Genomic DNA, 25,505 nt, shown 5'->3' with positions numbered 1-25,505 from the left:
GTGTGTACATGTTACAGGTGTGACCTACCCTAATGTGTACATGTTACAGGTGTGACCTACCCTAGTGTGTCCATGTTACAGGTGTGACCTACCCTAGTGTGTACATGTTACAGGTGTGACCTACCCTAGTGTGTACATGTTACAGGTGTGACCTACCCTAATGTGTACATGTTACAGGTGTGACCTACCCTAGTGTGTACATGTTACAGGTGTGACCTACCCTCGGTGATTAAAGGTGGTGGGTCGTTTCCAATTTTTTCAAAGTTTATCACCACTCCACTTTGCACTTTCTGCACCAAAGATTCTAGAGCTCCATTCAACATCTTCTGAGTGAAGACAGCATACGACCGGCCTGAAACATGCCATGATAGAAGTACTGCTGATAGTGAGTTGTTAACTGCCGCACTCGCAATATTCCATCTATACAACAACGGTGTCTGGACCAGACAGTTGTTAAATGTTGAATATTCTTTGTTTGTTGTTTAACGCCACACTCAGCAATATTCCAGCCAAATGACGCGGTCTGTAAATACTTGAATCTGGGCCAGACAATCAAGTGATTGATATCATGAGTTTCAATCTACACAATTGGGATACGATGACAAGCATCAACCAAGTCAGTGAGCCTGACCACCCGATCCCATTAGTTGCCTCTTACGACAAACATAGTTGCCTTTTACGGCAAGCATGAGTTGCTGAAGACCTATTCTACCCTGGATCCTCATGGATTGTTAAATGTTAAAAGTTAGTTTGTAAATACATAACGAGATCTCATGAGAGCGAGACTCCATTCAAGATGGCGTCGCCCAGTGGGTAATATTGTGAGCAATGATCCAACACATCAGTGTATCATAAAACACAATCAGTGAGTGAGTGAGTATAGTTTTAAGCCGCTTTTGGCAATATTCCAGCAATATCACAGCGGGGGACACCAGAAATGGGCTTCACACATTATACCCATGTCGGGAATCCAACCAGGGTCTTCGCTGTGACGAGCGAACGCTTTAACCACAGGGCTACCTAATCGCCCCTAAAACACAATCAAGTCATCAATGTATTTGCCAATAACTAAAACATTTTGAAACTGATCTACCAAATGTGCGTACAACTTTAGCAAACGTAAACAATATGGCCTCTCACCTCCTGTCACATCACACATGGCGTCTATAGGGTGGGACTCCGCGGGCAGGATAAATGGGAAGGCATTTTCTGGCGGCACACTGCCAGGCATTCTGAGAACAATGCTGAATATTCTTTGGTCCCACCGAAATGGTTCCTTTGTCAACTCGGTGCCAGGAACATTGTTATTCATGGGCAGGTTCAACTGGAACAACAAATACAGCCTTGTCTTAGACTTGAAGCACCATTGAATAACAAATATAGACTTGTCTTAGACTTGAAGCACCATTGAACAACAAATACAGCCTTGTCTTCGTCTTGAAGCACCATTGAATAAGAAATATACTTTCCTATAATTGAAGCATTATTGAATAAGAAATATAGTGTTGTCCTATCATTGAAGCATTATTGAATAAGAAATATAGTCTTGTCCTATCATTGAAGCATTATTGAACAAGAAATATACGGTTGTCCTATCATTGAAGCATTATTGAATAAGAAATATAGTCTTGTCCTATCATTGAAGCATTATTGAATAAGAAATAGTGTTATCCTATCATTGAAGCATTATTGAATAAGAAATATAGGGTTGTCCTATCATTGAAGCATTATTGAATAAGAAATAGTGTTATCCTATCATTGAAGCATTATTGAATAAGAAATATAGGGTTGTCCTATCATTGAAGCATTATTGAATAAGAAATATAGTGTTGTCCTATACGATCTCAGCACCTGGTGCTTGCTAGCCTGGACAATTATCTGCCTTGTCACATAGGGAATTAACAGTACTCCCCAATATTAATGTCCGAGTAGACCCACTTTATGGACAAAACACAAACATTCAACCGCCGCAGAGTGTTACCTCAGCTTGCACGCCGTTCATGGTTGTGAGGTAGCCGCCATCAGTAATCACGATAATCACGGCTGGCTCCAAGAAGAATGGACTCCGCCCCTGCAATACACAACAAAACATGAATGGAATGTCCATTACAGTTTGAACAAAACTCATGGCCACAAATAGCCTTGGTGGATATTTTTGAGAATTCTGCATTGGGTTCTCATTGGTGGGAACAAATTCATTGGTTTAGTGATTTCTGAGGAGGTGATGTTTATAGTGAGGAGGTGATGTTTATAGTGCTAGGCGGTAATGTTCATAGTGAGGAGGTGCTGTTTTTAGTGCGAGGAGGTGATGTTTATAGTGCGAGGAGGTGATGTTTATAGTGCTAGGAGGTAATGTTTATAGTGCGAGGAGGTGATGTTTATAGTGCTAGGAGGTGATGTTTATAGTGCGAGGGGATGTTGTTTACAGTGAGGAGGTGATGTTTATAGTGCGAGGAGGTGATGTTTATAGTGCGAGGAGGTGATGTTTATAGTGCTAGGAGGTGATGTTTATAGTGAGGAGGTGATGTTTATAGTGCGAGGGGGTGTTGTTTATAGTGAGTAGGTGATGTTTATAGTGTGAGGAGGTGATGTTTATATTGCGAGGAGGTGATGTTTATAGTGAGAGGAGGTGATATTTATAGTGCTAGGAGGTGATGTTTATAGTGCCAGGAGGTGATGATTTTAAGGAGGAGGTGATGTTTATAGTGCGAGGGGGTGATGTTTATAGTGCTTGGAGGTGATGTTTATTGTGCGAGGAGGTGATGTTTATAGTGCTAGGAGGTGATGATTAAAGTGCGAGGAGGTGATGTTTATAGTGAGGAGGTGATGTTTATAGCGCAAGGAGATGTCAATAGTGCGAGGAGGTGAACTTTATAGTGCGAGGAGGTGAAGTTTATAGAGCGAGAAGGTGATGTTTATAGTGAGAGGAGGTGATGTTTATAGTGAGGAGGTAAAGTTTATCGTGCGGGGAGGTGATGTTTATAGTGTTAGGAGGTGATGTTTATAGTGCGAGGAGGTGATGTTTAAAGTGAGAGGAGGTGATGTTTAGAGTGCGAGAAGATGTTTATAGTACGAGGAGGTGATGTTTTTTTGCGAGGAGGAGAAGTTTATAGTGCGCGGAGGTGATGTTTATAGTGCGAGGTGATGATGTTTTTGTGCAAGGAGGTGAAGTTTATAGTGCGAGATGATGTTTTTTTGCGAGGAGGTGAAATTTATAGTGCGAGGTGATGATGTTTTTGTGCGAGGAGGTGATGTTTATAGTGCAAGGTGATGATGTTTGAGAGAATTTGAGGGCAAGTGTTTGATTGGCATTCTAGAAGTTGGTGAGTAAATAAGAAAACACAACTTTATGGATAACAACTTCTGATTTATTGCATTTCACTCCAGCTTGATAACGGTGTAAGAATCTACATCAAAATGTCACTATATGCAATATACCAGAAATTGTTATCCATAAAGTTGTGTTTTCTTATTTGGTCAAACCAAGGTGAAAATTTCAATATCACTTAAAAAAACAAAACAAACAGAACAGAATGGCTTCATTAATCATGATGACCAATGATTATTTTTTCTATTTGGGGGGACGGACAACTTGCAATGACATTAATTCTGTTAGTAAGTGAGGTTGTGGGGGTGATGAGTGAGTATGGATTTACGCCGCTTTTAACAACATTCATTCAGCAATATCATGGCGGGGACACCAAAAATGTGCTTCACACATTGTACCCATGTAGGGAATCGAACCTGGGTCTTCGGCGTGACGAGCGAACACTTTCACCACTAGGCTACCCACCTGCCCTCAGTTGGGTGAGTATGTGAAGTTGATTGAGTAAGGTTGGGTTAGGGAGTCTTTTTGAGTGAGTGAGTGAGTGAGTGAGTGAGTGAGTGAGTTGAGTTTAACACGACTTAAACAGTGAGTGAGTATGGTTTTATGCTGCTTTTAGCAATATTCCAGCAATATCACGGCAGGGGACACCAGAAATGGGCTTCACACATTGTACCCATGTCGGGAATCGAACCCGGGTCTTCGGTGTGACGAGCGAAAGCTTTAACCACTAGGCTACCCGACCACCCCCGATTTTAACAGAAATTCAAAGATAATCATGGCAAGTCAGCTTGTTGAGGGAGAAAAGCCTGAATTGATGCTGATGTTAGCTGTTTACCACTTTGGTGAAACCCACGACAACATAAATGGTGCTGTCTACAGGAGGAATCAGGAATTCAAACTCATCATCGCAGGCATTCTAAGGGATACGACTCTCCATAGAAATGAAGCACCACAGCCAAGTGGGCAATCCCTGTCCCCGCCAGACATGTTAAAGGCACAAGATCATACCTGTCCATATGTGTCAATCCCCGACTGCATGCGGTTGATGTTGAGCAGGTCAAACGCATTCTTCAGGGCAGGGCCGAGTGTGGACAAATCTCCAGCCTTCAGATTCTTCAACTCAGATATGAATGTAGCATGGCTCTCTTTCCACCCCGCCTGTAAAAATAAATATATATAATCATAAATGTCAACGCCATTCCATCCTGCCTGTAAAATAAACATATATAAACATAAATGTCAACTCCATTCCGACTTGCCTGTAAAAATGAATATATATAAATATAAATGTCAACGCCATTCCACCCTGCCCGTAAAAATAAATATATATAAATATAAATGTCAACGCCATTATCCAGGGTAGAATAGGTCTTCAGCAACCTATGCTTGCCATAAAAGGCGACTAACGGGATCGGGTAGTCAGACTCACTGACTTGGTTGATGCATGTCATCGATCCCAATTGCATGGATCGATGCTCATGATATTAATCACTGGATTGTCTGGTCCAGACTCGATTATGTACAGACCTCCATCATATAGCTGGAATACTGCTGAGTGCGGCGTTAAACAACAAAGCAAGCAACCAACCAACCACCCCGCCTGTAAAAATAGATATACATAAATATCAATCAATTATATGCCGAAACAGATTCCATTGGCCATAAAAGGCAAAATATTGATGACAGTGATATGAATGGATCACTGAAAATCAGTGATGACACCAGGTGTTCCCGGAAAGAAGTCCTGCACCCTCCCCTCATACAATTTTCAAAAAATGTATCGCATATCAATTTTCTTATCAGATACATTTTGGGGGTTCACAAAGTGGTTTTTGTTTTAAACACTGTTCTCGGCAATATTCCAGCTGTATGACAGTAAATAATCGAATCTGGGCCAGACAATCCAGTGATTGATATCATGAGCATCGATTTCCACAACTGGGATACGATGACATGCATCAACCAAGTCAGCATGCATGACCACCTGATCCCGTTAGTCGCCTCTTACGACAAGCATGGTCTGCCAAGACCTATTCTTACCCGTATCTTCACAAAGTGACATACTCGTATTGAAATATCACTAATATATCTGATGACATGTTTGTAATTGTTACATAGCAATAGTTATTGGATTCCTCTTTCAACTGCTTCTTCCGTTGCTTTTCAACTTAGATATGACTACGAACTTGCAACCATTTGGAATAGCTTTTTAAACAAAATCTCATCTTTTCTTCATCAGACAGATCTGGGATTTATTCAGGATTCCTAACTAAGCGCAGTTGTCAGTAGGGCTACGACGAGTCCAACTTTACTACCTGGGTACAAGACCTACCGGGCAACTGCTATGTGTAGGAGAAACCATGTCTCCGAGGGATTACTAGAGATTGTAAACCCTCACATGGGGGACGTTCCTATGTGAGGGTTTACAATCTCTAGTAATCTCAAGGAGACATGGTTTGTCCAACTTACAAACCGACTCATCGCATAGACAACGTTTTTAATTAAATAACTGTAATAAAAATTCTCAAATGTATAACCTGTATCAGAGATGAAATATCGCCTGCAGTCGTGAACTCGGTTCAATGAAACCGGTGACCTCAGCACGTGGGTTTCGCAACGGTGCGAAATCTGCACGTGCATCTCGCAATGGCACGAAATCTGAACGTGCGTCTCGTAGGCTGTTCGTAGTTTTTGTTCTATCAAGGGTTTACAATGATTGTAAGCCCTCCTGCGAGGTGTTACTACAATTTCAAAAACTCCATAATGAGGTTACACAAACAGCCAGTAAGTTTTTAAAAATCTCAAGAGATTGGGAATTGTTTTACCAGAGCTCTGGCAAAAAGTATTTAAATACATGTATAAATTGATCTGGTCATGGACAACAACATACCACGCCTGGCTAAATTTACACTGAAGTTGACTGAAGCCTTATCTTTACTCACATATAAAAGTCAGAAGGAATGCGTGCAGTTGGAGTGAGTGAGTGAGTGAGTTTGGTTTTACGCCGCTTTTAGCAATATTCCAGCAATATCACGGCGGGGGGACACAAGAAATGGGCTTCACACATTGTACACATGTCGGGAATCGAACCCGGGTCTTCGGCATGACGAGCAAACGCTTTAACCACTAGGCTACCCGACCGCCCCCCGCGTGCAGTCAGAAAGAAATGCAAACATTAGTTACTTGTAGTGTAACCATGGTGTTAATTTCCATCCTGCTTTGGACTATTTGGACTACAGTTGCACAATGGGATATATGATTAAAGAATCAAGTTGCATATGCACAGACTACCATCATGTCTGCCTGTATAATCTATAATCTGCATATTTACAGCTCCAATGTGCCGCTGGTGGTTTGTGATAGTGTCCCAACAAATTCAGAATGTAAAAACAACAACATAGAAACGAGTATGGTTTTTCAACTATCAACTTTATCAAGAATTATTCATGATTTGATATGATCCTACATTATCAAGTGGTAGTGCTGTAATTCATTACTATCTGCTCCAGACAATACTCTCTATATTGTGTTACTGTGATTACGATTTGGGTTTTACTGGATGCAAAATATTCCATCTTATATGCCTACAAATTAAGAATGGACACAAACAATTCACATAGCAAGTCTTTGGGGTATAAAATAGGATGACTGTTTGAATTATTAGATTTATCAAAATTGTGGATTGCAAGTTACAAATAAGTGATAATTCTATTCTAGTTAGAAATAAAAGAAATTTCAGGGATTTAATGACTGATTTTCTTATATCTTACGAAACAGGTTGAGAGGTCCAGATAAGCTGCATATTTCAGTGCTTGTTCAGTGGTCCAAAGGAACAGGACAAAAAATAAATCTACTAGTCGTGTTGGATCTTTACTAGACAGTGAGTATGGTTTTACGCCGCTTTTAGCAATATTCCAGCAATATCACGGCAGGGACACCAGAAATGGGCTTCACACATTGTACCCATGTGGTGAATCGAACCCAGGTCTTCGGCATGATGAGCGAACACTTTAACCTCTAGGCTACCCCGCAGCCCCTCAACTAGACACAATGATGCAAGGAGTTTAGATTTGATCTATTGCTGATTAAAAGTCAAACTTAAATTACTTTGTTCGTCCCCAAAGAACACTAGACCACCATTTAATTTTACTGGTCTATAAGAAAATATACTAGACACGGATCAGTGTTATTGTTAGTGTTGAGCACTGCGTTTGCGTAAAATGTGCAAAATATATGACGATTAGTGGCATTAACCCATTAATATTTAACTGCTTGCATACAAATATGCACAAAAATGTCACAAACCTTCTTTTAACACCACACTCAGCAATATTCCAGCTATATGATGGCGGTCTGTAAATAATCGAGTCTGGACCAGACAATTCAGTGATTGACATCATGAGCATCAATCCACGCAATTGGGACACAATGCCATGCATCAACCAAGTCAGCGAGTCTGACCACCTGATCCTGTTAGTCGCTTCTTACGACAAGCATAGTCACCTTTTACGGCAAGCATGGGTTGCTGAAGACCTACCGTAATCGGCGTAATAAGCGCCCCGCTCTAATATGCACCCACGGCGATATTTTCTAATATATTGACCAGTGAACAATCCCAATTAGCACCCCTTCGGGTTGATCAATGTACACAAGACTTATTTATTTGTGTATAATACGCACTCGTGTGTTATATGCACCCTTAATTATAGGCAATTAAATTCTGGAAAAATATATATGTTGTATATAAACATTTCAGGCTGTCAGCATAAACCACGAAATTTATCTTTCAACTCTGTTGTTTTTCACCAAAATAATATTCTTATAAGGGACCCCTATTTGTAATTTTGAGAGCGGTCTGGGTGCTTATTACGTCGAATACGGTATTCTATCCCGGATCTTCATGGGTCTATAGTACTGTGACTGGTGTTTGATAGGAGGATTGTTTCTCAATCTCTGTAACATCATTCACATATGGAATAAGTTCTTTATGAACTTTTCTAATTTGTTCAGATGTGTGCACATGACTTGATGTTTGTCACATTATAGCTGTGGATGCAATGTGTATACATGTTCATTCAGTGCTTTAGACAAATTTCACAAAATATTTGGTTGAATTATTTGTTCATATAACTTTCCTTGAAGAAAAATAATATAATTACTAAGTATAAATATAGCATTATATTACATTAAAAACGCTACAATGTGGTTATACTACGTATATTGCATGTGAGATGGCTGCAGAATTCAGTACGGAATTATAATTCATTTTCTAAATCTTTGCAGTCATTTTCATACTATTTCCTTCATAGTGACCCGGGCGATTTGAATATGCTAATTAGACCTTGTTGCTTAGCATACCCAGAGTGCATTGCGTCAGAGGAGCAGGAAAATGGCGGGTGTGCAGCTGGAGAATTTACCTCTGCAGTTTGTGCCTGCTTTTAGCTTCTCGTTGGGGGTGGGGTAAAAGAAATGTGGCTTTGTCCACTGGCCCAATGCAGAACTAATCGACCATATCAATTTCAAAGGGAACATACTGCCTGACACTTGGATTTTACCTTAACATTAGCAGGAGGATCTTCAAATGTCAGTAGCATGTATCGGTCCCATCGGCTATTCGGATCGCGGGATCTTATCTGAATAAAGAGAAAGAAAACATTGATTTAGCGAGGCTGTCACCACATATGGTCATTCCTCAAAACATCCGATTACCGCGATTTAAGCTGATTTAGTCAGCTTTACCTTCATAAATGTCTCAACTGCTGCTTTAGCGACATCGATAAGGGCTGTTCCCATGTACGTGCGTTGATTCATCGACGCACTAGTGTCAAGAAGAAATAATATGATCGTCATATTTGTTTGATATCGGGGAATGAGGCCTATATCTTCACCAGCCGCATGAAACGGCGGATTTTGTCGGAACCCCCAACAATCCCCCTTCCCTCGAACAATGGCGCACCTCGACTAGCTGCTTTCGACAGCTCGAGCACGCCACGAACACTAACCACGTGACTAGAACGCCATTATATTTTGATTGGTTGATTATTTTGTATATCGGGGTCAATTCGTAAGACTAAAATTCTTCGGCTGCATCGGCACGTTCAGTTACCACGTATGTAAATGTTTTTGTTTTTCATGTCGATTTCTTGTATTTATTTAAGAACGCAAGATATGTCTCAGATGCTGTTAATCTGTCTTTCCTGCATAATTTCGCGTCTAACCCCCGCTTTGAAAAACGGGTCAAAGAAGCCTCCCTCGCGTCGGTACCCACGCGTTTAGAGTGATTGTTGCATGGGAGATGGGATGCAAGCGTATTTGAGGGTTGTCTCGTTAGAACATATCCACAAAGGTACAAGCAGCACAAATAATACATCATACAGAAGACTACAACACCATTTTAAGGAAGATATTAACAGTAAAGCCCGGATGTCCTCGTATTAAGGTCACTAGCAGCTATTTATAGCGACAGGTGCTCCCCTTGTGTTGACAAAACACGCCGGTTTCACTGGCGAGGTATTTCCACATTAATATAATTATTTTGCTCTGTCTTAACAAGTAAGTTATGTGGAGACGAGGTGTTTATGTCATAAGATGAAGTTTAGCAATTTGAACACAGCATTCGAATCCTTGCCTACTGACAAGGAGAAGCAAACACGTAGCTTCAAGCCATATGTGAAGCCAAATTTTATTTCAAATTTCCGGTATCTGAAATTATGATGCTCTTTGAAAGGATTCTTTTGTTTGTTTATACCAACATGAATTTTATATATATCTAAGTAATGTCAAAATGTCCTGTTTGAAATATCTTTGAAGTGAAACAGGTTCTTAATTTTTATTGAGTTGAATTCTCTTGAAATAGATTCTGCTGATCAAAGACATACATTAATGGTATATTATTAACATGATTAAAGGATTTAAGTATTTCAGAGTGAACTGATAGTTTGATATGTTTGTATTTAAAGTAAAATGAAATTATTGGATTTTTGAGACAACTACTAGAAAAAAAAAAACTGTCTTTCAGAATGAAATAACAACATTGATGATAAGACGTGAGGATGATCGCTGGTCCTGCTATAAACTAGTTCTGGTGATATCAGCATCCGTGTCCAATATTGCATGTCACTATGGAAATAATGGGCTTATTCCACATTTTAACACTTGTAATAACGACATGTCACATGACCTCTACATGTCCTGATGGATGTCAGTGTGACGAGGGACAAGAGAACAAGCTAATGCATGTAACCTGTCAAGGTAGAGATACTATTCCCCTCATGAAGAATGTTCTGTCTATCAACATGAGTGCAAACAGCATCTCAGTTATGCATGGAAAATCTTTGGAAAAATCACCAACTCTGAAAATGCTTGACCTGAGTTTCAACAACATAAATAGAATTGAAATTGATGCAATAGGGGCTGGTGTTGTTCCCGAGCTTGTTTCGCTAAATCTTTCTCATAATCATTTGACTTCTGTGCCCAAAAATATCACGCCAAGCTTGCAGTATATCAGACTGAGTTCAAATGATATTGACATTGTTCGTCTGAGTGATCTGTGTCATTTGAAAAATGCTATTCATGTTTATCTGGATCATAACAAACTAGGGGAAATAATCCCAACTGGGCAGCATGATGAAGACTGTGGTGTTGGTTTGGAGAAACTTGAAATCCTCTCATTTCGCGACAATCTCATCGAGAAAATAGACAGGACGATGTGGAAACATGTCAGGAGTGTGAGGTATTTGTCTTTCGCTTACAATGGAATAAAAACACTCAAAGAAGATACTTTCAAAGGATTGAGAGGTTTGAGGTATCTTGATTTGACTGGAAATAGAATTAAAACTATTCACCCTAAAACTTTCAAACATTTGCAGGATTTGAAATTTTTATCACTATCCCGGAATTACATAGACGATATTCCTGATGAACTCCCCATGATTGAATGGTTTGATATCTCCAACAATAGAATCACTGTGGTTCCTGAAAAAAAGAAAATCTCACTTTATCCGCAAGAAGTATTTCTGTTTGGCCAAAACCCTTTGAATTGTGTGTGCGAAATGCTGTGGTTAAAGGAATTGTTTGATACGAGAGAATATCAGCTGAAATACATTGATGTAGAAACGGAAAAGTTTATCCCAGCGTGCTCGTCTCCTGACCATCTCCATGGAGATACATGGGATGTGCTGGCCAATGAAGCATTTGGTTGCAATCAGCCTCTTTCTGGAACAGCCAATGAAGATGAAGATGACAATCTGTTATGGAGACTGAAAGATCTCTCGGTCCGAATTGCTGAGATAGGGGATACGTACCTGAAGGTTGAATGGGATTCAGTGAATATTGGAGTGCCTTCAAAGGAAAAGCATGTCGTGGTGTTTAACATTCATAAATTTGGTAGAAAGAAGCAATTGACATCTGTGTCTGTTCATCCTCAGATAGGGAGGTATGTTTTGAAAGCTTTGAGTCCTGCCTCTGGGTACATTATCTGTGTGACCGTTGTGTCCGAGAAATTGCAGGAACCAAGAAATGTGTACAGTTCTGATAACTGCTTGGAGATTGTGACAAGGGAGACAACTGGGACAGAGGTGTATTGGGTGTGGCACATGTTGATGAATCCTACATTTTATCTTTCTGTAATAACGTTGTCAGTTTTGGTCCTGTATTTTAACGTGTGGTGACAGTAAACACCAAATAAAAGTGTTTTTGTTTCTTGTTGGGATAACAAGTCGCTGTTTTTTTCATAAATAAACACAATTTTTTTGGTGTCCAGAATGGTGATGAATCCAACATGTTATCTTTCCAAAGTAACCTTGTTTTTTTCTTGTATTGAATGTGTGATTGGCCAAAATAAAATAAAAAATTCTTGTTGTTTTAAAATTGATGTAAAACGTTTTTCAAGTATTGTGTCCAGACTCCCTTATGTCATAAGGGGCGGTTAGGTAGACTACTAGTTTAAGCGTTCGCTCGTCATGCTGAAGACCCGGGTTCGATTCCCAACTTGGGTACAATATGTGAAGCCCATTTCTGGTGTCCCTCGCCGTGATATTGCTGGAATATTGATAAAACCATACTCACTCACTCATGCCATAGATAGAACATGTATGACGTGACACTGCACAACCATACAAGAAACCATAGTTACCAAATTGTCTTAATTTATTATAAAATGTGTTTCAACATTTAATTGCTATGTGATCCAACAGGGACTGCCTGTTTCAGAAACAGGGCAAGAGATCCATGGAGTGAGTTTGGCTTTAAGGTCATGAAACATTGGACTCTGCAGGATTCTGCAGGACTCTGCAGGATTCCACAGATCTCCAGATAACCTTTTAAGCAATTGGGTTTTTTCTTGAAAGTTTGGGTTATTGTATTTTTCATTGGGTAACCAATATTTTTCCACACATCTATTCATCACTCTACTGGGTTTTTCCATAAATGAGTAAACATTTTCAGATTTAAAACAAAGGAAATAATGTTTTAGATGTAATATGACGGTTCTAAATATAGGCTTGACTCGGAAAGTAAATTAGCTTGTAATTGTGTTTCGGAAGTAAGCTCTGTTGTACGCATGCTGAAAATCTTCATTGGTTATTTACGTATGTTTTCAAAAATTGAGTTTTCCATCTAATGCATCTGTTTTCTGTACGCAAGTTAATTGAAAGTTACTGGGTTTTGAATTGTTTTGGGGAGTATTTTATGAAAAAACGCAGCTTTTCTGTATCTCTGATTCCATTTGAGAAACTTGCTCAACTTGCACAAGGTGCATGTTGACATGAAAACAAAGTCCCATAAATTTATCAAGTTTAGACATGGGCCATCTGCTGTCAGTGTCATATAAATAAATGACACATTGCTGTAAGACACAATATGAACTTGCAGCGGTAGAAACTAACATTTTTGGTCCACTAGTCCTTATAATGATAATAAATAGCAAACCCCTTAAAAATGACAAATTTCTACTAGTCCTTTTGATACCTTAACTATTGGGCAGTTTGGCAAGGACTACAGGACTAGTGCCAATTTCCAACCCTGACATGCACTTAATCTGAAAATATACCCACTGTTTGATGGCGTCAAGCCTAAGAAAGCATGACAAATTACAGGTAACACGGGTTGGTAATGAAGTATGGTACATAGACTTAAGTGGTATTGAGTGTGTTCAAGGATCAATTTTTGTGTGGACAAGTGTGGGTTAGGCAGACTAATGAAAGTTTTTGACATGCACTGTGAAAGTCCAGTTTCCATCCTTGCTGAACTAAGCTGTAATTCCGGAGTTACATTTTGGCTGGACTAACGAGTCATAAACAACACATATTTCAACATACAGATTTCGGTGGAGTGCAAGCTTTGCAAAGCATGTGTACCATCGACATTGCGTCAACAGATATTTTGCAGATCTTTTCATGATTGTAATCAAGGTGCTCGAATGATTTGATGCACTTTGCAGGGTAAGACCTGGTTTTTTACAATATAGATCCTGATCTTCGATCAGTTCATCCTGGCTGGGTGCGGGGGGCACGGGTGGCCCAGTCGTCTAAGGCGCCACAATTCGCTGTGCAGAGTTGCGTCCCTTGGGCACACCAGAAACCTATGATTGTGGGTTGGAATCCCGGTTCACCCCGATTATGTTTCTAGGTTTGTCAGCACCATACCCATGCTCGTGGGTTTCACCGAAGTGCTAAACATCTGAGACCTGCATCACTTCGTGCTTTCCTCCCACATTAAGCTGAAACGCCGTGATATGACTGGAATACTGTTAAAAGTGGCGTTAATCCCAACTCACTCACTCACTTGGCTGGGTGCCGCCATTTTGTTTGAAGCAAATGCAAATGATAGAGAGATGGAATCTGATTGGTCAATAGGAAGGACATAGAAGGGACATAACTCGTTACAGCCACTGGTGGCGCTACTATTGAGCTTGGATATTCCAGTCTAGTTCGGCGAGGTTGGAAACTGGACTTTTAAAGTCAGTTAACTCCCTTGCCTCGTGAAGATAACGATCTTCAGGGCATTTCAATGATTTGGAAGACAGCAAGTGCCTTAGAAAATGAACCAGTGCCCTAGAAAATGAACCAATCTCAAACCCTGTTTGTAAGGCTCACATTTTCCGTATGCTCAATAGATCGTCTTTTTTACAAGGTTTGAAAATGAGCTTTTATTTAACAATTTGCTTGTTTGTAAGATATGCATTCTAAGGAAAGATACATACTGCCTTGTGGCTCTGTTGTATGTTTTAAAGAGGTGCCGTCAAAAGTGGCCCAGTCGACTACAGGCACCACCGTTGGCTGTTCAGAGTTGTGACCCTTAGGCATGCCAGGAGCCTGTGTATCCAGGTCCATGTTGTTAGGTTTGTCAGCATCATACCTGTGTTGGGGGGCACGGGTGGCCCAGTCGTCTAAGGCGCCGCGATTCGCTGTGCAGAGTTGCGTTCCCTGGACACGCCAGAAACATGATTGTGGGTTCGAATCCCGGTTCACCCCGAAGTGGTAAACGTCTGAGACCTGCATCACTTCGGGCTTTCCTCCCACATTAAGCTGACACGCCTTGATATAACTGGAATAATGTTAAAAGCGGCGTTAAACCCAACTCACTCACTCACTCATACCTGTGTTTGTTGTTATTATGCTTCAAAGTGAGGTTGACCAATCAGAGAGCAGAACAACTGTCCCCATATGAGCCCGTATACCGTCAGTAAAATCCAAGATGGTTGATACTGACCTAATATACCGTCATTAACAGCCATTTGGGATTTTCCAACACCCACCTCTCATATTTCACATGAAAATTCTGGTACAGAAATTCGTTATTTGACACTGTTTTGTGTTTTAATATCATTATTTTTGATGTGCCAGGGTGTTAATGTTTTTTTGGATCACGTTTGTGACTTTAATAAAGATTATAAAGTTAAAATTATCAACAAGGTTTGGCCTCTGAGGTTTGAAGAGTAGTCTCCCTTTGACCCTTAACGTCTTAGGTTGTAAGTGTTAGGTTTTGAGTTTTAAGTTTTGACATGACATGTGAGACAAATATACCAAATAGTGTAAACCTTTCTGCATAATAAATTTGTTATGGTGTCTTTAGTTGCTGTATAGGGTGCAATATTAGGTTAACAGAAACATATTGGGCAAGGCTCCTCGCCCAATATTTTTCTGCTAACCTAATATGACACCGTATACAGCAACTAAAGACACAATAACTAATAATATAACCACAGTAATAAATGTTTAATATTTGCATCACTTCAGGCTTTCCTTCAGCATTAAGCTGACATGCCATGGTATGAGACCCGTGAAGATCCGGGGTAGAATAGGTGTTCAGCAACCCATGCTTGCCGTAAAAGGCGACTATGCTTGTCGTAAAAGGCGACTAACGGGATCGGGTGGTCAGGGTTGCTGACTTAGATGATGCATGTCATCAGTCCCAATTGCGTGGATTGATGCTCATGATATTAATCACTGGATTGTCTGGTCCAGACTTGATTATTTACAGACCATCGTCATATACCTGGAATATTGCTGAGTGCGGCGTTAAACAACAAACCAACCAACCTTGGTATGACTGAAATGCTGTTGAAAGCAGTGTTAACCTGACACTCAAATTCCTCTCAGTTGTACATACTGACCAAGAAAAGAATCCACAAAACAAGAAATATTTTGGTCTGGCTTACATTTGTTAATACCATGTGCACTAATATGCACTGTTGTGCAACACCAAAACACGTTTTAGTTCCTCTAGCAACCAGGATGTAAGATGACCTACTTTCCAGCATGTTGTTACTGTCATCTTAACAGTAGGGACTAGTCATGTATTATAGAGGGAAGCGGAGTTTGGTCTTGGGACTATCTTATTTTGATATAAATTGATTTTGATACAACAGCAAGCTTCATGCAACAGCCATTACTTCCTGGTGCTATGTATATGTGTGCTGATAGCACAGTCGGCCTTGTGTAGCATGTCCTTACAGATGTGTGGTGGGTAGCTTGTCCTCAACAGACATGGGCTTGTTGGTACTTAGAAGTTACATTTGTAAAACATTTGAAGGGATTGTTTGATGATTACTGGTGCAATACATATGCAGTTGAAGTGAGGGGTTGGTTGGTTATGGAAACAATCCCTGGTGGTTGGTTCAAATCCCAGATTTGCCTTGAACATGTTGGATGTACAGGGCTCGATTTAACTGCTGGCCTATTGGCCCATGGCCAGTTAAAATTACGAAGGGCCTGCTGAAACGTAAAGTAGATGGCCCATCTGGCTTGTCAAAATTTCACCCCTGTATGTTTAATTTTTTTAAAATTAGACACTGCTCGTGAATTGTTTAATTTCCATAAAATATTTAGGGGGGATGAGGTCATGTCAGTGGTTAACTCAAAGACAAATATATATCAATCATCTTGGTAGAATGACAACCGGCGGCCATATTGTAATGTTGTGTATGACAACATTTTTATTTCCTCACAAATCACCTCTCAACGAGGCAAATGCAAGCCAAGATTTAATCTCAAGAGTGCAGGAAAAGGCGTGTTAGGGGTGAGGAGTTGTAAATGTTCAGAGCCCCCAGTCTCCGGTTCAATTAACATGCGTAAAGAAACATGCATTAAATCAAAAATTCAAATGTATAAAAACATCATGCGCAAACACCCATTGAAGCGTTTTCAGCATGCGCACAACAGAGCTAATTTCTGAAACACAATTACAAGCTAATTAACTTTCCGAGCCAAGCCTATAATAAGAACCGTTATATACATCTAAAACATTTCATTTTTTTATAGTCTCAAAATGTTTCCCTTTTTAAAACAAAAACAAATGAGTGATGAATAGATTGAAATTTGAAAGAAAAAACTTTTAATTTGGAAAAAATAAACTTGCGAAGGATGGTTATAGATTATTTTTGAAGAATTTGTAGCACTGAATAAAAACAGTCATGTGGTTCTGTCATTGGATTAAAACTGTTTCATTCTCACATGTAATAAATATTTCAACAAATACATCATCAATTATTATGTCATTGTCTTTACATTTTCTTTGTAATTGTTCTCAAATCAAGATAAGAGCCAATTTTGTAAAAAAACCAACTAAAAAACAACTAGTAATCTTAGAAACCATGGAAACCACTGATAATGATGATGGAAAGTTTCATGTATATTCTTTGAGAAAACTTCATCAGCACCCATATTTTGCCACTATTAACAATTTTGCAAAAATAACATGTGGCTTCTCAAAGACAGTTGCACCAAATGACCTGAAAATATTTTCTACTCCAAAGAAGAAAAAGAACACTCAATTTTTTCAAATTCGTAGAGTTAATTTGTCATGGCCATAAGCTTTCTTTGAATATTACATTGGTGCCAGATGTTTTCGTGCATTAAGATGATGACATAAGTCGGTTGATATTACATGTGTTAAAACTCTCGTAACGGCCAAGCATCCTATACCTGCCAGCTTATCAATGCATGCAGCTCCGCTGAAATGGATGGCGTACCTGAAAATACACCAGATGGCTTTTATTACTGAAATTTTAACACAACCTCATCGTTTTTATCTCCCTCTTCATTTGGGAAGTTTGGGTGGACCAATTAATTAGTGATGAAGAGCTGTATCTGGGTTAACGTCCCACCTTGTTCAGGCCAGTTAATGACCAAGTCTCACATGATCTACATGCTTTACAGTGCTGTAGTCCATTCGTTCTGTCCACTTGATCTGGCAGATAATTGATACCAACATTTACCTGACAGTTGATGCATAACAAATAATTGATGCAGGCTGTCGTAGGTGTGGACGGAAAGATCCATTGATTGGCTGCTTTAAAGGAGTGAGTGATGTGCTGTAGTCGGAAGTATTCATGATATCTGTGAGGACCCACGATGGGATAGGCCCCCTGCTCTCTCACCCTCGCTTATCCAGTGGATCTTATCTCTGTTGTTTTACTCTGTTCTGTTAAGTCCTCTTGAAGATCCAGGGTAGAATTGGTCTTCAGCAACCCATGCTTGCCGTAAAAGGCAATGCTTGTTGTAAGAGGAGAGAAACGGGATCGGGTGGTCAGGCTTGCTGACTTGATTGATGCATGTCATCGTATCCCAATTGGGTAGATCAATGCTCATGATGTCAATCACTGGATTGTCTGGTCCAGACTCGATTATTTACAGACCGCCGTCATATAGCTGGAATATTGCTGAGTGCAGCAACAAAAAAACAAACAAACAAACTCGGACCCATTTGCTTCCACAGGTTCTTTCTGAGTCAGATTCAAATGGCACAATGGTCCTGTAGAAATCAGGAAACAAGCTGACTGAAATATACCTAGAGGGACAGATCGAAGTCAGGATTCGAAATTCCTTGTATTACCAACGTCACTCTTTAAGTCCTAAGGGAATAGTTGAAATAAGTTCCTTGCAACCAATGGGCACACTTGGAAATCTAATTCAGCATTTTCGAACAACATCTTGTGATTTGTGTGATTGATACAGATCCATTGATAGATGTTCCTTCGCAGGAGTCGTCTTGACAAACCTGTAAAATGCACTGTTGGATCCATAATACCTGGTAATCCTTGACCTGGTGATTCAGAAATTGTTACATTCTCAATTAAAAGGAATGTGGCAAACTTTCTAAACAACCGCAGCTAGGGGCTGGGACGAGTACAGATTTACTACCCGGGGTCCCTGAACCCCTATTGCCCAACCCTACCGGGTACCTGCTGTAGGTCCCAAGAGATCGGCACTGAATGTCCGATTTGGAATTGTTTGACCAGAGCTCTGACCAAAAGTATTCAAATACAAAAAACAATCTGGTCATGAAACATACACTGAAGCTGACTGAATCTTTATCTTTATTCAAACATATAAAAGTCAGAAGGAATGCATGCATAGTCAGAAAGAAAAACAAACATTAGTGACTTTTAATGTAACCATAAAGTCTTGTCATTAAACAATGCATCACGTGACTAACAACGGGTCCGGGTAGTCCTGTGGGTACCCAGGTCCTACTCAGAATCCAAAAGTGTTCTTCTTGGCACACCTGAACCAATCTCATTAAAATCAGATCTTAGTTCTTGCTTCCGCTGAACAAAGATTTGAGGACATCCCATTAGGGGTCATATCAGAACGACCTTTCATCCGACCAATCAGAGCGTCGCTTACCAGATCATGAAGGTGACAGTTGGAATGTGATTTCGAACCATGCAACCTCGAAAACTTTAACACTGGTTGTTCCGAACGATAGTAATAGGCTTAACGACTGAATCCTTACAATCTAGACCATCTGTTAGCCATTCCAGAATGTTCTTTTTGTTCAGGTTTCACATTTTTAACCAAGAATTTGTCAAAATATGTTTCGAAGCGTAGTTGCCAATTTGAAATTAGTGCTGTTAAGCACGAGAAAGCTGCCTTCTGATTGGCAAATGTCGACTTCTTGTCAGTCATTCCATTGGTCAGTCAAAGTTCGCGCAAGGTTGGTCTGACATGACCCATAATGGGATGTCCTCAGATCTTTGTTTAGCGGTAGTGAGAACTAAGATCTGATTTTAATGAGATTCTAATCTTTCTGAATGCCAAGGGACACACTTAAAAACATACATTTCTATCACTGGAAGTAATATATCGGAGTATGTGTTTGTATTTAGTTCGGCCCCCTGGCCTTTCCCTCGCTCACGGTTTTACACTTTCAACCAAAACCCCGGAGGCGTGTTTTATCCAACTTATAAACTGTCTAAATGCAAGAAATACCAGAAAAAATAAGAAAACTTTGACATGCCTTATAGTGAAACCATGTGCAGCATGGACTAGCTGGGATCATGACATGATAAACTGAGCAACTTCTCATCACCTTCCCCAGTAGCTCAGTGGGAAAACAGAGGGTAAAAAGGTTCGATTCACGTCATGGAATTTTCATGCAAAAGAATTTGCGACTTTTAAAAAACCAAGCATCAAACACACTTGTGTTCACATCAAGTTTATAAAACATTAATTGTAAAGACTGGGTATTACAATTGAAATGTAAAACCTCAAAGCAGGTTTAAGAAGTGACCCATTTCAAAACCTAGGTTTTATGAATGATTCTGACCACACATTGAAAATGAGTGAAAAAATACTTTATAAATCAAAATGCTGTTTGATTTGAGATACTGTTTTTGCCATAATAAGCATGCTGGCTGCTTAAAAAAATTGACAAGGAGGGACTTATCAAACCATATACAACACGTTATATTTGTTTTCAGAGATCTAACAGTAGTTCAAAAGTCAATAAAACAAAAACATTTTTAATAGTTATTAGGCAGTTATCTCCTGTATTGACGCTGCTGCTTTTGTAAAAGGTCTGTATTATACACACACAAAATAAGGACTATCGTGAGGTTTTGCTTTTTGGAGCAGGATGCTAAATACAGTATTCTTCATTTGGACATATTTTCTTTTGTATTTCTGTCATATAACTTTTCCTGTGAGGTATGGTTTGATGTTTTGCATACTTTTTTACCTGAAGATACTGATATTGATCTGGTACTGAGGATGAAAATTGACTGAACAAAATTCGTTTGTTTTAGGTTGATGATCTCTCTGGACAAGATGGATGCTACCCAAGTGTGGCGGATCCTGGTGGTTGTGCGTCTGCTCAGCGTCTTCGTGCCGCAGTCCGGTTATCTCCACCCGGACGAGTTCTTCCAGACCACGGAAGTTGTCGCAGGTATATTTTCATCCAACTGTAAATCGGCAATGTGCCATGTATTCGGGTAGCCTAGTGGTTAAAGCGTTCGCTCTTCACGCCGAAGACCCGGGTTCGATTCCCGACATGGGTACAATGTGTGAAGCCCATTTCTGGTGTCCCCTGCCGTGATATTGCTGGAATATTGCTAAAAGCGGCGTAAAACCGTACTCCCTCCCTCACTCAACTTGGTAATACCCACAGATATAGGTGTGATTCCAGGGATTTACCTTGACCTTAGAGGCCGATATTCGAACATAATTTCAACTTGATTATTAAAAGGCAGCCATTATATAGTTGGAATATGGCTGACCCCAAAATTAAACAACAGATGCTTGTCATAGGAAGCGATGAAACATTTCGTTGTTCATAATATCACCCACTGGTTGTTTGATCATGACTTGATTAACATAAGGCAACAATTACATACCGGGTAGCTTGAACATGGCTGACTTCAAAATTAAACAACAGATACTTGTCAGAAGAGACAATAAAGAATGTTGTTCATGATATCAACCACTTATTTATTTGATCATGACTTGATTAACATAAGGCAACAATTACATACCGGGTAGCTGGAATATTGCTGGCTGTGAAGTTGATGAATGTTGACGATCAATGAACCTATTATGCCATAAGGGGCGGTGGGGTAGCCTAGTGGTTAAAGCGTTCACTCGTCACACTGAAGATGCAGGTTTGATTCCTCATAAGGGCTCAAAACATAAAACTGTACGCTCGCTCGCTCACTCACTCACTCACTCACTCACTCAACAAAGAATGGGTTGCTGTAGACCAATTCTAACCAAGATCATCATGAGTTGCTTAATAGTTTTCAAGAAACATGTTTTGTTTGTTTGTTTAACGCCTCACTCAGCAATATTCCAGCTATATGACAGCAATCTGTAAATAATCAAGTCTGGACCAGACAATCTAGTGATTGACATCATGAGCATCGATCCATGCAATTGGGATACGATGACATGTATCAACCAAGTCAGTGAGCCTGACCACCCGATCCCATTAGTCGCCACTCGCAGGGTTGCTGAAGACCTATTCTATCCCGGATCTTCACAGGTCTCAAGTAATATGTACATGCACTTACTTCAGGAAAAGCAGAGTTGTGTCCCTTGGGCATGGCAGAAACCTATGATTGTGGGTTCGAATCCCGGCTCTCCCCAATTATGTTTCTAGGTTTGTCAGCACCATACCCGTGCTCGTGGGTTTCACCGAAGTGGTAAACGTCTGAGACCTGCATCACTTCGGGCTTTCCTCCCACATTAAGCTGACACACCGTGATATGACTGGAATATTGTTAAAAGCGGTGTTAAACCCAACTCACTCACTCACTCACTCACTCACTCACTCACTCACTCACTCACTCACTCTGTCTCTCCCCTACAGGTGATATCCTTGATGTCCAACACCACAGAACTTGGGAGTTCACTTGGGAGAATCCAATCCGCTCTATCCTGCTCCCCTACGCTGCCTATGGACCGGTCCTGTTCCTGTTGCGTCTGCTGAATCTGGCCACCCCGTGTCTGGTGTTGGTGCTGCCGAGGCTGGTCATCTCCATCGCTGGCATCATCGTCGACAGCTGCACCTTCGACCTATGCCGCAAGTACAACAACAACGGCTACACCAGCATGCTGCTCTACTCAACGTCCTATGTAGCCTGGACCTATATGACCCACACGTTCTCAAACTCCATCGAAACCATTCTGTTTGCAGTCTTATTGGCTGTGACGAGTGGAGCGTGTCCAATCATGTGCAAACAGAGGCGGGGAGGTCAAAGTTCGTCTCGTGAAACTGCTCTGATTGCTGCGATCTTGACTGTTGGGATGTTCAACAGACCAACGTTCCTTATATTTGCATTTGTGCCCGTCACTCATTGGTTGTGGAACAGTGTTATTTCTGAAAGAAGGTTTTCTGATAGAATCAATTTTGTTGTCAATCAGCTCTCAGTCATGTCCATTGTTTGTGTCCTAATTTCAGTCGTGTTTGTTGTTGTGGATACAATTTATTTCCGATACGAATCTGTCCGACATATCCCGAAAGATATCGAGAATTGTGTGGTCAGTGACAAAAAGATTGAGTGTCTTAGGAAAATGTACACTACGTACAAGCCATCCATAGTTATCTCCCCTTACAACTTCTTAGCGTACAATTCCCAGTCCAGCAACTTGAGTCGCCATGGCAACCATCCTTTCTACTTCCACACACTGGTCAGTCTGCCATTGTTGTTTGGGCCGATGGTGATCTTCGTCTTGTGGCGAATTCTCAAGAACGTGTTGAATGTCATGCTCGGCGGGTCTCTCAAAGTGAACAGCGACTTTCATCTCGATGACGTCTACATTGTGTCCTGTTTCTCCTTCCCGCTTGTCGTGTTTTCGTGTATATCGCATCAAGAACCCAGGTTTCTTCTACCGCTGTTTCCATTAGGTGTTGTCATAGCGACGAAAACAATGGCGTCGTTCAAGATGAAGAAGTTGATTTTTATGAAGTTCTGCGTGGTCAACTTGCTGGGTCTCCTGGTCTTTGGGTTCCTGCATCAAGGGGGAATTGTGCCGGGGATCTCGCAACTGCAGAAGAAGATCGCCTCAAACAAAGGCGATAGTCACGTCGTTTTCTACCACACCTACATGCCGCCAGAACATCTCTTCCTCCATCCAGAAGATTCGGAGTCAAAACTGTACATCTACGATCTCGGAGGAGCATCGTTTGAAAAGCTGGAGAAGAAAATGGAGAGCATCAGAACCATTGCTGCGGACAAACCTCAAGATGAAAGGAGTGGAATTTGGGTCGTGGCGCCGAAAACGGTGGTAGCAGATGTGAGAAAGCTGAGCGTCAAGTATGGCACTGTGGACAAATATTGGCATCTGAGTATGGAAGATCCACCCAGGATGGTAGAATGGTTTAAACGGGAGCTGTCGTTTACGGAGATTGTCGGTGATTTTAGTCTTGTTGTGGCCGAAGTCAAGTCATGGAAGCTGTTTAAAGATGGTGGCCAGACTAAGAAGAAGAGTTCTCGTTGATCTTGTATCGAATTACCGTGATGACATCATCCTCGTCCATCAGAAAACATCCTGTTTGTATCCCATCTATTTATTATCAATGGAGAGATTATTTTGGTATTAGGCTTTATATTTTTTTAGTTCGTTTACGATACCAACCAACACAAAAAACTGAATTAGGAAAAAAGTAAATGACTTGTGACATCTGTATCTATTTTACAATTAGGTGAAATGAAAAACATACAGAAGATTATGTCACTGCCGTGAGTTAGAAATTGTCAATTATACACAGAAATTGTGATTTTTAGGTGAGAAAACAATTGCTTATCTTTCGATATCATTTTGCAATCACTTCCGTGATGGTGTGACCTACGAGGTTGTTTTTTTATTCATTACTAGCAGTAGTAATCTGGAAGATTTTTTATATATTTTTTCGACCACCTACATTGAATTTTATTCTAAATGTTTTGTAAACCAAATAAAATGTATTATCTTGTGTTGGAAGAGTTATGCCTGATGATATCTCATGCAACGCGGACATCATGTTATACGTCCATTTCGTGAACAATTGTGCTGTTAGGATTGGAAAAGTCTTTATTATTGAAGGATTATTATTGTGACTGAAGGGGGCAGTCGGGTAGCCTAGTGGTTAAAGCGTTCACTCGTCACGCCAAAGACACGGGTTCGAATTCCGACATGGGTACAATGTGTGGAGCCCATTTCTGGTGTCCCCCGCCGTGATATTGCTGGAATATTGCTAAAAGCGGTGTAAAACCATACTCACTCAATCAGTGTTGTGATTGGACTGTGTTGCTAAGATGTCATGAATAGAATACTGTGAGCATTGTCTCAGTTCCTCACCAGATGAAAAAAACATCTTATTTAATCATGTTTCTCAAATAATATTTTAGATAAGAAATTTTGTTGGTCACACTATTGTTTACAGAATAGATTGGATGTCATTTCCACTAGGGCTGGGACGAGTCCAAATTTACACCCCGGGTACCCACCCCCTATTACCTGACCCTACCCAGGTACCCGCTGTAGGTCTCAAGAGATAGGTACAAAATGTCCAATTGGGAATTGTTGACCATAGCCCTGGCAAAATGTATTTAGATACATGTTAAAACGATCTGGTCATGCATACACTGAAGTTGACCGAAATTTTATCTTTTTTCAAACATTTAAAAGTCAGAAGTAATGGCTGCATAGTGGGAATTAAATGTGAACATCAGTGACTTGTAGTGTAACATTATAGTTTTAGATAATTTTTGTCATTAAACAATGTATCACGTGACTAGCTACAGGTCCACGTAGTCCTGTGGGTACCCAGGTCCTTCTCAGTACCCACCCGACCCAAGTACCCGAGTTACCCGTCCCAGCCCTAATTTCAATGGTGAATTTGATTGATGTTGAGAATTATATATGAAGGCCATCTGTACTGTGTTATCGTACATATTTGTCTAATAGTTGATCTGAAA

The 25,505-nt window shown here is 40.4% G+C and overlaps 3 protein-coding genes across 4 annotated transcripts in view; 2 read left to right on the top strand and 1 right to left on the bottom strand.

Moving 5' to 3' along the window:
- LOC139447183 (integrator complex subunit 6-like) overlaps positions 1 to 9,318 on the bottom strand; it is a 34,238-nt gene extending 24,920 nt beyond the window's left edge. Inside the window, exons 1-6 of the mRNA XM_071228396.1 lie at positions 9,068 to 9,318; positions 8,884 to 8,961; positions 4,337 to 4,486; positions 1,982 to 2,071; positions 1,141 to 1,324; positions 221 to 352 (exon numbers count right to left, since the gene is read on the bottom strand). Coding sequence (XP_071084497.1) covers positions 221 to 352; positions 1,141 to 1,324; positions 1,982 to 2,071; positions 4,337 to 4,486; positions 8,884 to 8,961; positions 9,068 to 9,178 — 745 coding nt within the window. The 5' untranslated portion in view covers positions 9,179 to 9,318. The remainder of the gene's footprint in view (positions 1 to 220; positions 353 to 1,140; positions 1,325 to 1,981; positions 2,072 to 4,336; positions 4,487 to 8,883; positions 8,962 to 9,067) is intronic.
- Positions 9,319 to 9,329: 11 nt separating this feature from the next.
- Positions 9,330 to 24,520, top strand: LOC139447184 (GPI mannosyltransferase 4-like). Of its 2 annotated transcripts, none has more exons than XM_071228397.1 (3): positions 9,330 to 9,437; positions 20,856 to 20,995; positions 22,415 to 24,520. In XM_071228397.1, the coding sequence occupies exons 2-3, from the start codon at positions 20,860 to 20,862 to the stop codon at positions 24,043 to 24,045; spliced, it is 1,767 nt and encodes a 588-aa protein (XP_071084498.1). In that variant the 5' UTR covers positions 9,330 to 9,437; positions 20,856 to 20,859; the 3' UTR covers positions 24,046 to 24,520. The 2 variants fall into 2 exon arrangements, with proteins under 2 accessions (XP_071084498.1, XP_071084499.1); XM_071228398.1 differs by lacking the exon at positions 9,330 to 9,437 and adding an exon at positions 9,594 to 9,674.
- Positions 10,410 to 12,157, top strand: LOC139447186 (chondroadherin-like). The gene has a single exon (XM_071228399.1). It carries the CDS (start codon positions 10,450 to 10,452, stop codon positions 11,995 to 11,997), a length of 1,548 nt encoding a protein of 515 aa, XP_071084500.1. The 5' UTR covers positions 10,410 to 10,449; the 3' UTR covers positions 11,998 to 12,157.
- Positions 24,521 to 25,505: the final 985 nt, after the last annotated feature.

This window comes from Haliotis cracherodii, unplaced genomic scaffold (assembly GCF_022045235.1).
Source record: "Haliotis cracherodii isolate W230 unplaced genomic scaffold, xgHalCrac1.p SCAF_7, whole genome shotgun sequence".
NCBI classification, from domain to species: Eukaryota; Metazoa; Mollusca; class Gastropoda; order Lepetellida; family Haliotidae; genus Haliotis; species Haliotis cracherodii.
This window is presented reverse-complemented; position numbering and strand designations above follow the sequence as displayed.